This window comes from Tursiops truncatus, chromosome 20 (assembly GCF_011762595.2).
Source record: "Tursiops truncatus isolate mTurTru1 chromosome 20, mTurTru1.mat.Y, whole genome shotgun sequence".
Taxonomy (NCBI): Eukaryota; Metazoa; Chordata; class Mammalia; order Artiodactyla; family Delphinidae; genus Tursiops; species Tursiops truncatus.
Window position 1 is genome coordinate 52,980,975 of NC_047053.1, and position 13,818 is coordinate 52,994,792.

General features: G+C 56.7%; 1 protein-coding gene across 4 annotated transcripts in view; it reads left to right on the top strand.

The window, feature by feature from the left end:
- The window catches only part of CPSF4L (cleavage and polyadenylation specific factor 4 like), a 55,513-nt gene that overhangs the window by 21,985 nt on the left and 19,710 nt on the right, over positions 1-13,818 (top strand). For all 4 annotated transcript variants that reach the window (XR_004523690.2, XR_012328457.1, XM_073797273.1 and 1 more), the window contains exon 2: positions 11,703-11,753. Coding sequence is in view for 2 of the 4 variants with exons in the window: in XM_073797273.1 (XP_073653374.1) it covers positions 11,703-11,753 (51 nt within the window). In the remaining 2 variants the exon portion in view is untranslated. The remainder of the gene's footprint in view (positions 1-11,702; positions 11,754-13,818) is intronic.

The window sequence follows — 13,818 nt, forward strand, 5'->3', positions numbered from 1 at the left end:
AGAACGTCAGCCTGGGTGGGTCCGTCTCTGCCCCTGAAGCCCCTTGCATGCCCTCCTTTTCACCTGGGGGCCCCAGTGCAGCTGAGTTCCAGGAAACCCTGCCCCTCTCCCGGGGAGAAATTTGGGCATGTAGTCAGCCTCCCCCTGGGAAGCAATTAGAAGCATAATTAAAATGTCGCCCAGGTCCCTCTGTCCCTAGATTGGCTCATTAGAGGTAATGAGGGATGTGGCTAAGACAAGAGTTATGAGTAGGTGGGGTGGTGGCCCCGGGGGAGGGAGGGGGGATGGGCACACACCCAAGCCCAGCGGGAGTGATGGGGTCCCCCAGCTCTGGGGGGAAGGCTCAGGGGGATGGTACCTGGGTGACAGCTGTGCCTCCCAGAAACAGTGTACTGCCCACCCCCCATTCCACCCACATCCACTCACCCAGGTTCTTGAGGGTCTGGGAGCAGCCAGCCTCCCCAGGGCTGCAGACCTGCTTTTTGACTTGATGGGAAAGCGCTAGCTGTTTAGGGGGACCCAGGGGCCAGCTGGACCCACACTTTGGGAGCACGCTTTCTGACTGGGGGCTCAGTAGGCGCGCCAGACAAGCATGGGATAACCAGGCAGGACGAGCCTAGCCACCAACTCTAACCTTGGTTTGCTGTGTGGACTTGGGCCAGTTATTTTCCCTCTCTGGGCGGCTTCAGTTTCTCCATCTTTACAGTTAGGCACTAGCTCAGTCGTTTTCAGCTTTTTACCAGAAGTTCTGTTTGTCATGAGGTACCCAAACAGACTGAACAAGAGCTTCCCTGGTTGGGGGCGGATCCTTTCTCCCTCCCCTTTGTCTCTGGGTTTTGCCGGAGAAGCCTAGGGCCCCCTCAGGGCACATCTTACCCTAAAGATGTTCTGTAGGGCCCCTTCTACCTCTGACAACTCAAAGCAAGAGCTGGGAACTCTTTCTGGGTAATCATTTAGTAATTTTAATTCAGATCGCAGCGAATACTTCCAAAAATGTGATGGGACCCCAAAACCTTCTGCTTCAGGCAAGGCTGCAGTCATGGCCCAAAGATGCTCTGGGATGAGTCCCACCCTGGTCCAGCCATCACTGGGGTGTCTCCCCGCCACCTCCCCAGCTCCTCAAGGGGTTCTGTTCTAATCTGTTGGGTACATGCTGTTCTGCACTGTTCACATGATAAGGGCTGTGTGTCCTAGGGCTGCCACTGGCCCACCGGGCTAGCAAGTGGAGGAGGTGGATACGGACCCACGCGCGGGCTCCAAAGCCCTTCCTTGCAATCACTGTCCCAATCTGGTGATGTCCGCTTTGGGGCCCGAAATGACCAGGCGGCGCCAGTGACCTGCTGGGCAGAGCAGTGCAGAGAGAGGCCGAGCTGACAGCCCCGCTGGTAGGGGTGTGCCCAAGAGAAAGGGGGCTGTGCTTCCTGCCAGGGGAGGCGCTGGCAGCTCCAGGACCCTTTCAGCAGCTACTGCTGCTTTCCATCATCCAAAGGGCCCCGCAGGTAGTGCCGAGTGTGCTGAGCAGAGCAGCCCCTGCCATTCCCAGGGTCACTCAGGGCTGGCCTCTGTCTCTGTCCACAGCCTCAGGGCCGTGCTCCTGCTGGGGTCCAGGCTGGTCCCATAGGGCTCCCCTTCGACTCCGTTCTCACACCCCAGCCACCCCCTCCTCTTCACCAGGGTTGCACCATGTTCTCAGAAGAAAGTGGACACAAGGGATAGGAAGGGAATAGAGGGGTTCAGGGCACCTGCGGGAAGGGGGTTCGTAGGATCTTCACATTTTAGCATCTGGTTCACCACCAGCCTCCACCCATTTTACAGTTGGGAAGACAGAGGCTGGAGAAGGCGGCACTGGCTGAAGTCTGGTGAGTGGAGCAGAGCAGAGGCTGTGAGATGGACGGGGCTGGGTTGGCTCTGTGGCGTGACAGACGAGGGAAAGGCTGAGCCGGTAGACTGCGTGGGGCAGAGCTGGGAGTGCGGTCCTTGTCGGGGTGACAGAGGGGGCGGGGTTGGCTATTTCAGGTGTGTGTGTGGCACCCCCACCCTTCCCCGGCTTACCTCGGCCTTCACACAGCAGCCTCCCAAATGCCCGGACTCCACACTTGGGCGGGGACCCTTCCTGGCGCAGCGCTAACCTGCATGCAAAGTGTCCCTGGACCCCGGAGACCCTGAGTTAAGATGCAGGAAGGCGTGGATAAACAACAAGGTCCTACCCTATAGCACAGGGAACTATATCCAATCTCCTGGGATGAACCATAATGGAAACCATAATTAAAAAAAGAACGTATCTATGTGCACAACTGAGGCACTTTGCTGTACAGCAGAGATGGAGCAACACTTCAACAAAAACAGAAAGAATTTTAAAAAAAAGATGCAGGAAAGCAAGTTAGGAATAAAAGCAGGAGAGCTTATCTCTCTACTTCCCCTTTGCAGGCTTCTCAAGGCCCTGTGGCTTCCTGCCAACAGCCAGATGGGAGACTGGGAAGAACGCTTTGGGGGAGGAAAGGTATTTGCAGGCAGATGGAGGTTGGAGGCTTTGCCTCTGAAGCCTGTTGCTCTTACACACGGAGCTTCTGTTCTCCAAGACGGAGACTCCCAGGAGAGGCAGGAGGAGCCAGGGAGAGCTGCCTTCCCGGCGGGACTCCAACCCTGAAATGAACTTGCTCTGTTAAAAAATGCCCACCAAGGGCTTCCCTGGTGGCGCAGTGGTTAAGAATTTGCCTGCCAATGAAGGGGACACGGGTTCGAGCCCTGGCCCGGGAAGATCCCACATGCTGCGGAACAGCTAAGCCCGCGGGCCACAACTGCTGGGCCTGCGTGCCACAGCTACTGAAGCCCACGCGCCTGGAGCCTGAGCTCCGCAACAAGAGAAGCCACCACGATAAGAAGCCCGCGCACCGCAGCGAAGAGTAGCTCCCGCTCGCCGCAACTAGAGAAAGCCCACACGCAGCAACGAAGACCCAACACAGCCAAAAATAAATAAATAAAATAAAATCTATCTTAAAAAAAAAAAAAAGGCCTGCCAAGCCCACAGGGCTCTGCTGAATTTTGTTTTGTTTTGTTTTGATTTGTTTTTACCCTGCTTTGTTCCAAAAAGGATTGGAGGCAGCTTACAAAAATACTTAAAATACAGTAGGACAAAAAATAGATCAGAGAGAAAACAAGCCTTGAACAAACAGAACAATGAACCAAGAGTGTGGTACACAGAAATGTGCTCAAAGTGGACTGAAAATTGGGCTCTGAGCTTCCTATCAGTCAAAGCGAAAAGGGAAATCCACCCGTTACAAGACTCACGAAGTCTATGAGGTTGGAACAATCCCAAAAGAAGCTTTTTCTGACACTGAGGTCTGAGAGGGATCCCTGTGAGATCTCTGAAGGGGACAGGGGTGGGGTCCCAGTCAGTGTCTTCAAAACAGTCTCATAACAGATAAGGTCATCAAACCCCATGAAGCTGCATTTCCGCTCAGGGTAAATCAAAGACTTGATGCAGATCAATAAAACCAACTCTATGGCGCGTCAGACCCAAGCCGTCCAAGTCATTCATCCAAGAGATGCAATTTATTTATTTATTTACGGCTGCGTTGGGCCTTCGTTGCTGCGCGCGGGCTTTCTCTAGTTGCGGCGAGCGGGGGCTACTCTTCGTTGAGGTGTATGGGCTTCTCATTGCGGTGGCTTCTCTTGTTGTGGAGCACGGGCTCTAGGTGCGCGGGCTTCAGTAGTTGTGGTGCATGGGCTCAGTAGTTGTGGCTCGCAGGTTTTAGAGCGCAGGCTAGAGCTTAGTTGTGGCGCACAGGCTTCGTTGCTCTGTGGCATGTGGGATCTTCCCGGACCAGACCTCGAACCCGTGTGTTACTATGTGGGTATTATTTGAGAAGCAGCCACACGGAGGTGGCTTTCTAATTTCTCATCCTGGGGTCAGAGTGAGGAGTGTGTTGAGAAGGTCGTCCCACAGTGTGATGGTATTAAGAGGCGGGGCCTTGGCGAGGTGATTAAGTTTAGATGAGGTCATGAGCGTGGGGCCCCCATGATGAATTAGTGTCTTTATAAGAAGAGGAAGAGAGACCAGAACACGTTCTCTATCTGCCATGTGAGGACACAGTGAGAAGGCAGCCCTCTGCAAGCCAGGAAGAGAGCCTTCACCAAAAGCCAGCCATGCTGGTACCTGCATCTTGGACTTCCAGCCTTCCAAACTGAGAGAACTAAATATTTGCTGTTTATGCCCCGTCCGTGGATCCCGAGCTGACTGAGACAGTGGGTGAGTCCCCACGTGCTTGGAACCGTTCATCTAGATGGGGAGTCGTGGGCCAGAGATGGAATTCAAAGCCAAGCGAAGGAGCGAGAGCAAGGGCAGCTGGATGGATTTGATGAACACCCAACAGGAGGGAAGGTCAGGGTGGGCGAGCTTCTCCCCCGGGGCCCTGCCGTATCCCCCGCCCCCCACCCAGGGGTCAGGGTGGTTTGCCCAGGCAGGGAGCGGGGAGGGGTTGCCCTCTGCTTGCCCGCTCCTGCCACCCACACCCGCTGGGCTTTGTACACAGCGTGGGCACCATTGACTCCCTGTCAACAGTCAGGCCCTGGAGGGTTTTTCCATCTGTACCCTGTCTGTGTGCCTTGTGACCCAAGAATCATTTAGAGATAACAGACCAGAGGGCAGTCTTTCGTGATGAAAATGGACTTTTTCTTCCCAACTCCATTGACCCAAAGGCAGGTCAAACCTGTGACCTTGACCCCAATTCATCACAGTGAGTGCACCAGGCCGGGGCAGGGAGAACCAATCCATCACGGTGTCGGCGACCAGCTGGCGGCCTATGTTCTAGAAAAACCTTCCCCTCCCTCCTCCAAGTGAGGGTGAGGGGCTCACGCACCCCAGGAGGTACACAGGACCATTCACCGGGATGCAGGAATAGATATTAGAACTTTGCTGATAATTATGGTTTATCTTGACTTTCTACCCTGAGCAGACCCAGTGCTGCCAGCTCCTTCTGTGACTCCCAAGGGCTCAGAGTCAAGGCCCTTCCCAAGCCCCCAGCTCCTTGAACCTCTTTCAACAGCCGACCTGCCAGTTTCAGCCCTGCAGAACCAGAAGCGGTTTCCCAAATGCACTGCTGCTGCTGGGAACATTGTCCTTTACCACCTTGACAACGCTCTCCCTGTCACAGCTGTGTTTCTCATCCTCGCAGAAACCTGTCCTTGCCATCCAGGTGAGAGCTAAGTGGTCTTGTAGTAGTTCTGCAAATGCCCCTGTGTCCCACATCGTAGGATTCAACTGCCTGTTTATCAGTGACTTTCCCCTCTGTCGTCACTTCCTTATTGTTACTGTACCAAATTACTACAAATTTAGTAGCTTGAGACAACACAAACGTATTGTCTTCTAATTCTGGAGGTCAGAAAGGGCCTTCACCGAGCTAAAATCATGGTGTTGGCAGGTGTGCTTTCCTTCTGCAGGTTCTAGGGGAGAATTTGTTTCCTTGCCTCTTCCAGCTTCTGGAGGCGCCTGCATTCCTTGCTTCATGGTTCCACCTTCCATCTTCAAAGCCAGCAGTGTAGTATCTTCAAACATCAATCTCGGGACTTCCCTGGTGGCGCAGTGGTTAAGAATCCGCCTGCCAACGCAGGGGACACGGGTTCGAGCCCTGGTCCAGGAAGATCCCACATGCCGCGTAGCAACTAAGCCCATGCGCTACAACTAATGAGCCTGCGCTCTAGAGCCCGTGAGCCAAACTACTGAGCCAGCATGCCACAACTACTGAAGCCCGTGCGCCTAGAGCCCATGCTCCGCAACAAGAGAAGCCACCGCAGTGAGAAGCCCGCGCACCGCAATGAAGAGTAGCTCCCGCTCGCCGCAACTAGAGAAAGCCCGCGCGCGGCAACAAAGACCCAACGCAGCCAAAAATAGATAAATAAATAAATTTATATTTTAAAAAATCTCAACCTCTCTCTCTCAGTGGAGGAGAAAAGCTACTGGGACACCCCTGGCCCGAGACTGACCCCCTTGAGCCCAAAAGGGCCTGTCTCCTTGACTCTCTGGCTAGAAATATAATCCACATGCCCACTGATAGGCCCGGGCACAGGCCTCAGGGGTCTTGGTCATCTCACCAGCCTGGCAAGGGGTGGGGCCCTTTCCTGCACTGCAGCTTGGTCAGCTGGAAGGAGCTTGGCTTTGGGGTCATGCAGACCAAGCTGATGGTCTTTGGGAAGCTCGGGTAAGCCACTGAGCCTTGGTTTTATCGACTGTAGAAGAGAAAGAAGAATGCCTCTTTCTGGGGTTTTGTGGGAATTAGAGAGAACGCAGTGTACATGGTGACACTCCCCTGATGAAGTCCTAGTAATTAGGAGCAATGGTTGGGAGTCTAGGTCCCCATTCCGACATCTACTGGCTGTGTGAGCTTTAAGCAGTTGCTTCACCCCTCCGGGACTTGGTTTCTTTATCTGTAAAATGGGCAGAAGCAACTTGAGTGGTTGCAGTGAGGACCAGAGGAGGCCCTGATGAGAAATGTGGGCAGGGTCATTTGTCCTGTTACTGGGCCCACGCCCCTAGGGAAGAGGGATGCCTTTTCCAGAGTAGAGTTTCTAGAACCACCGGACTCCCAGAGGCCAAGCTCCCGGGCAAAGACAGAGCAGGACCATCCCAGCTGCTGGACCTCCCTGCCCTGCACTTCAAGTGGCTACTGGGAGGCCAACAGCTGTCCCCGCCAAGTGGCATCTCGGGCACAAAGAGCAGTGGAGGGGGCAGGGCACGCTGGCTCATTGTTCCTGGGCCAGAGCAGCAGCTGTGGGTCACCCGGGGCTCCTCTGACCTCCGGCCCCTCCCAGCAGCTCTCCAGCGGCAGGCCCGTCCCTACGGGACTTAGAGCGGCCCCTCCAGCGGCACCTGGACAGCGTGGAGTCCCCTGCCCCTCACAGCACCTGAAGGAATAATACATTTGGAGAAGGGGTGGCCCCATGGACCCAGGGGCTCGTACTTCACGGCACGTACCTCCGGTGTCAGGCTTCCGCGTGGACTTCTCACTAACCTCAGCCCCCCAGGGAGGTCACATGTGGGTCCCATTTTACTGATGCAGAATCTGGAGCTCAGAGGGGTGATTAAATGACTGGCCTGGGGTGGCAGACTGGGGACAGGCAGAACCAGGATGTGACCCCCGATCTGTCTGATGCCAGCCCGCCCCTTTTCCACCAACTCAGGTCCCGCGTGGGGAGTGAGGCAGATGCACGGGTACCGGGGTGGAGGGGGCGTGGCCGCACTCTGCTCAGAAAAGCACGGGCTGGGACTGATCCATGGCTGGGCCGGGCGGGATGACCTCGGCCAGTTCCAGGCAGCCAGAGAATTCCAGAGCTCCCTGCACCCACTGCTTTTCAGAGCTGTGCTTTTATAAAGGGAAGGGAGCTGGGGAATGATGATTCGGGAAATCTGAAGCCAGAGTTAAACGAGAACCTCATAATGATGGTGATGAAAAATTCACGCCACTGTTTGCGCAGTGACTTGTGCGTCCACTTCGCAGCCATGAATTAATTGAGAAATGAAAACACAAATGCTCGGGACCAGCTGCAGGGCTCAGAAAAGCGGATGGGGAGGTTCCAGAAGGGACACCCCAGAGCCGGGCCCCCTGCTCCCAGGCCGGCCCCTCCTCCAGGCATTGCCAGGGTTCCTCTGGCCTGGGGCTCGCTTTGTGTCTTTGCACAATGAGGGTGATGGTCCACTTGGGAGCCGTGAGGTAGGAGTATAAATGGGGGGTGTCAGGTGGGCAGCTCCCCCGGTTCTGAGAGAGACAGAGGAGAAGCAAAGTGCCTGGGAGGTGGGAGACCCAGATCCGATTCTGATGCTCATTAGCTGTGGGACCTTGGCAACCACCCAACTTCTCTGCATTTTTACTTGCTCATCTGTGAAAGGGGTGAGGACTTCCGAAACTCAGTTTCCAAGTGGGAAGGTGTATTCGTTTCCTAAGGCCGCTATAACAAATGGCCACAAAGGTGGTGGCTTAAAGCAATAGAAATTTGCTCTCAGAATTGAGGTGTCATAGGTTGGTGTCTTCTAGAGCCTCTTTTTTTTTTTTTTTTAATATTTATTTGGCGGCGCTGGGTCTTAGTTGTAGCACGCGGGATCTTCATTGCCCGCGTGGGGGATGTTTAGTTGCGGCATGCAGACTCTCAGTTGCGGCACGTGGGATCTAGTTCCCTGACCAGGGATCAAACCCTGGCCCCCTGCATTGGGAGCGTGGCGTCTTAGCCACTGGGCCACCAGGGAAGTCCCCCTTCTGGAGCCTTTGAGGGAGGAGTGGCCTGTGCCTCTCTCCTGGCTTCTGGTGGGGGCGGCCACCTGTGGGGTCCCTCGGTAGCTCTACACCTCCAGTCTCCTCCCGTCTTTGCGAGGCTTCTCCTCTGGGGCTCTTCTGTATCTCAGAGTCTCCGATCTCCCTGTCTTTTCTCTTACAAGGGCACCAGTCATGGGTTCAGGACTCACCAGAATTCCAGGATGATCTCACCTTGAGATCCTTAACTTAATTGCATCTGCAAAGACCCCGTTTCCAAATAAGGTCACGTTCACAGGTACCAGGGGTCAGGACTTGGTGTATCATCCTGGGGGAGACAAGTCAACCCACTACAGAAGGTATTTTGGGGAGGCAAAAACCATGCATGTGGGCCCGCTCGCCGTAAAAATAAACAGTGAGGCAGCGGGAGGAGGGAGTCCCTGGATGCCACACCCTGTGCATACCTTCTGGGACGGGAGCCCGTGTTGGGCGTGGGACCCTGGCTAGGAGAGGAGGGGAGCTGCCAGGTTGGGTGTGGATGGAGGGCGGGGTCTCCACGGGGCCTCCTTCCTTCTCCGCCCTCCTGATGAACTCTACGGGCCACCAAGGTGCTGAGAGGCACCCCCGCTGATGTCTCCGGGGCTATAATTCTTATTTTTTATCATCACTAAGTGGTCTCCCCACACTCCATTCTTCAGGGTGCTGTGTGCTGCTCTCCTAGCCCCGCAGGGGCTCCCCGCTGGCTTCGTGATAATAACCAAGCCCTGAAAAGCATTCTGGCTTCGAGGCCTTACTTCCTTCTCCAAGTCTTTTCCCCACACTGCCCTTCTCTAAACCCACGCTTCGACCGAAACAAACCCTTGCCCGTGCCCCCGCCCTGCCACGTTGCTTCGTGGCCCCATGCTTTCACACCTCTGGCCCCTCCTCCGCAACACTCTGCCACCCGTCTCTCCTCCGAGAGCCCTCCCCGCCACCCGTCCCTGCCCCTGCACGACGAGCTCCCCTCTCGGCATTTGTCCCTCTGCTACCAACACCCGCCGTGGTACAACCGTGCTGGTGAAAGTCTCCCCCACTTGACTGGGCCATCCCTGAAGGCAGGGACACAGTCCTTTGTTTTGGGGTCCCCAGTTCCTGGCACAGAGATGCTCTGGGATGTTTATGGAAGGAAATCACCAAGAGACCTGGGTTTGAATTTCATCATTATTACCTTCCCAACCACGTGTCCTTGGCCTTGCTGGGCCTCCATGGTCTCACGTAGCCCCTGCCAGGTTGGCAGGAAGGAGCCTGACATGAGCCTGTGTCCACAGATGAAGGTGTTTTGGAGACTAATCAACGTACATGAAAAGGGCCAAAGAAGCAAGGCCGCCTATCCCAGGGACCCTCTGCTCCTCTGCCTCCCTGGGGTGCAGTTGGAGGGAGCTCCCAGCTTCGGGAGACTCCGGGATCCCTTCCCTGCCCCTCCCAGCCCCGCCTGGGCTCCAGGTGTCTATCTCTCCGGCCGTTTTCATTTCTGATCCAGGGTTCAAAAGTGTGGGAGCCACAGCCAGGCGGAAACAAAAGCCAGCAGGTTCCCTCTTGCTGGCCCGGCCGCAGGCCTACAGGGCGCGGCCCGCCTCGCCCTGCTGCGTCCAGGAAGGAGGGCGCTTGGATTGCGGGCATCGCCCCCCAGCAACTCTGAAACCTCAGCTCCATCGGCAGGGAAGGCCTGCTGGGGGCCAGAGCAGGGGCAGGGGGAAGCCTGCCCCAGTTAGAGCCCGCAGTTGCTCCTTGGAAAGCCTTTTCCGACGTCCCCAGCCTTGGGGGCAGGGGTGGTGTAACGATGATAAAACAACATTTGCACAGAGATTTCGTTTACAAAGCACTTTCTCAGGGGTGGGAGGCGCCGGGGTGGCGGGCGGAGCCCGCGCTGCGAGGCCGCGGCCTCCGGTTGGTCTCACCTCCCCCCCGCCCCCCGGCCCAGCACGGGATCGTGTGCGTGGTAGACAAAGCGCTATTCATCCCGCAGTTTCCGAGTCCTCGGGAGTCGGTCCTTTTCCCTTTCTCCCGTGAAGAGCTCACTCTGGCTTGTCGCTCAGGCCAGAGGAGGGGCGTCAGGAGTCCCAGAGGGAGGGGTGGGCTGGGGCCTGATTGAAGGGAAATGCGGGGGCCGAGGGGGGCTCCCTCCTTCTGCACCGCTCGCCCCGCCCCCAGGCCCTCCGGCTCCCAGGCGCCAGCTTGCGCGAATCCAGAAGACTCAGCGCAGCCTCGCCGGGGCTGGGTTGTGCAACTCTCCTCACAGCTCACCTGTGGCTGTGTCTTTACATTAAAAGTACGCGCAGGGCACACGGGTTCGAGCCCCGGTCCGGGACGATCCCACATGCCGCGGAGCGGCTGGGCCCGTGAGCCATGGCCGCTGAGCCTGCGCGTCCGGAGCCTGTGCTCCGCAACGGGAGAGGCCACAACAGTGAGAGGCCTGCGTACCGCAAAAAAAAAAAAAAAAAAAGTACGAACACGGGCTTGGTAACGTCTGCATGGGCGTCTTTGGGAACATGTAGGGATAAGCAGCGTGTGGCGCTTTGCTCATCCCTCCCCAGCAGCGCGCATTGAGAGTGGGACTTAGGTACAGGTGTAGGGGACTGGGGCCCTGGGGCGTCTGCACCTGCATCAGGTAACGCCTGTCTAGCTGTGCCTGGGGAGTATAACTCGGCAGTCAGCCGGGGGAGATGGGGTTCCGCATCAGAGCCTGGCCCCTTAAGGGCCTCTGATGAGCTATATTAGGCCCATCTGCAGGCGGCTTGAGCAACTTTTAGTAGCCCCAGCAGGAGAGAGAGGATGCAGGAGGTCATTGCAGGGCTGGAGCAGATCACCTTCACCTTCGAGAAGGATGTAGAGATGCAGAAGGGCACTGGACTCCTGCCTTTCCAGGGCATGGACAGTGAGTGAGGACGGGGACCCCGCCGCCACCCCTGCCCTCCCCCTCCCTCCCCGCCCCCCCGCCGGCCTTCTCTGCAGGCCCCTCTGCTTGGCTCCCTGATGGGGCGGCCCCTTCTCTCTGCTGCTCGCCAGGGAGGAGCAGGGGGGCTTGGGCCCGCCATCTGGGAGCCCCAGCTTAGCCCCTCGCTTCTGAGGCCCCCCCTTACATCCTTTCCAGGACTCCAAAAAAAAAAAAAATGGGGCTGGCTTCTGGGCAAGCAGACCCGAGAAAGGTAAATTGAAAGAAGTTGGGAAGAAGCACACTGGCCTCCCGAGCTCCCGGGGGGCCTGGGGCCCTTCCAGCACCTCCGTTTCAGAGTTGGGGGGGCTTAGGTGTGGAGGCTGAAGGCTGGCTCCTGAGGCCGGCAACCCAAGGGCCAGGACTTGAGGACCCCCAGGCCCAGGCCTTGGTGGGTAGAAGGGAGACTTGCTGCTGGAGGGGTGAGGGCCCTTTGACAGCCACAGCCTCTGGAGAAGCTGCCCCCCTCCTTTGCGTTCTTCTCCTTCCAGAGTCCGGCTCAGCTGTGTGCAACTTCTTCGCTAAAGGACTCTGCGAGAAAGGTGGGTCAGCAGGTGGGGCTGGGGTTGGGGGTGGGTGGCAGCGGGGGCTGTCTAGGCCACACGGGGTTCAGCTTGGCCTGGAATAGGGTGTTGGATTTGCACCTGGGGAGGGGAAGGTGGGACGGGGCAAAATTTTAGTCTTATAAAAAGTAGGCAAAGGGCAAGTTGGGGGCTCTGTCCAGAAGCCTACCTTCCCCCACCCCCCCCTAGCATTTCCCTGATTCACTAGCACTGATTAGGGCAGGCAGGGCTGCCCTGAAGGAGACATTCCCTTCTTTCTGCCCTGCTGGAGGTGGGATTGTTTGTGGGTGTCAGCTGTGTGCTCCCAGGAGCCCTCCGACTTATTTATTTTCCCCCAGCGGGGGGAGTGCTTTCCTTCCCCCTACTCTTGTCCTCCGAATTAATTTGGGACCTGCTCAGCCGTTCCATCCATTTCCTTTTTTTTTTTTAATAAGTTTATTTATTTTTGGCTGCGTTGGGTCTTCGTTGCTGCACGCAGGTTTTCTCTAGTTGTGGCGAGCGGAGGCTACTCTTTGTTGCGGTGCGCGGGCGTCTCATTTTGGTGGCTTCTCTTGTTGCGGAGCACGGGCTCTAGGCACGCGGGCTTCAGTAGTTGTGGCTCGCGGGCTCTAGAGCGCAGGCTCAGTAGTTGTGGCGCACGGGCTTAGTTGCTCCGCGGCATGTGGGGTCTTCCCTGACCAGGGCTCGAACTCGTGTCCCCTGCATTGGCAGGTGGATTCTTAACCAGTGCGCCACCAGGAAGTCCCTGCATCCATTTCTTGTGTCCTAAGAAAGCTCTGGCCACAGTCTCTGAGATGCTACAACAAGCATCCTTATTTCTCCCCCATCCCAACGTGGCTCAACGATATGCTCTTCCATGGGGACTTCCCTGCGGTCCAGTGGTTAAGACTCCGAGCTCCCAACGCAGGGGGTGTGGGTTTGATCTCTGGTCGGGGAACTGAGATCCCTCATGCTACGCGGCGTGGCCAAAAGAACAAAACAAAACGGAAAAACTGCTCTTCCAAACTCTTCTCCCCAAAAGCAGCGCTTCGGGGGGTGTGGGGTACCTGACTGAAAAGCAGCGGCTCTCAGCTTTGCTTCTGCCTCCTGAACCACTCACGGGCTCTTCCGATGGAAACCCAGTTGCCCCCAGTTGCCTCCAATTTGGGGGTCTCCAGTCCCCCCTAGAGATCCAGGTTAAGAAACTCTGAATGAGTTTAGGACCTGCTTTTGGGATCCAAGTGATTTTGTTCTTGGGAAGCTGGGAGGCCAGGAGGGGCCCAGGCACAGGGCGGGACCTAGGGCCATTTTTGCCACATGCCTCGTCCATGTTTGGGGCAGCCCTGGACGATGGGGTGAGGAGGGAAATGAGCTTGTCGGCCACTCCAGGCTTTGTGAAGCCAGGACTAGTGATGCCTCCTGGGGTCCTGTCTCCTCAGCTTGGTCCATCCAGTCTCTAGAACAGTGGTTCACAGAGATACCCTCTTGCAAAGAAATAAAACTGTTCTTAGGTCTGGAAAGTCAGACCCAGGCAAGCCAATGGCCAGGGCTGGAGGGTAAGGCTATTTAAGAACACCTCCCCAGCACCCCACAAATTCTATCGGAGAGGTGGCCAAGCACAAGACGGGTCCTGCTAAGAAACCGAGGGGTGTCCCTCCTGCCGACAGCAAGACCACCTGAGTGAAGATGACAAAGGGTGAAATGTAGCATTTCCAGTTCCTTCTGAATTGTTACCAAGCTGGCTCCTACGTCACCATGTTAGATCTCTGGAATCAGGAAACAGAACATTTTTTTTTTTTTCCCCGGTACGCGGGCCTCTCACTGCTGTGGCCTCTCCCGTTGCGGAGCAACAGGCTCCGGACGCGCAGGCTCAGCGGCCATGGTTCACGGGCCCAGCCGCTCCGCGGCACGTGGGATCTTCCCGGACCGGGGCACGAACCGGTGTCCCCTGCATCGGCAGGCGGAGTCTCAACCACTGCGCCACCGGGGAAGCCCCATTTGGTTTTTTAAGACGTGAATTCAACAGGTCCTTTATGAGCCTCGCTTTGTGCTGGCACCTTGCTAG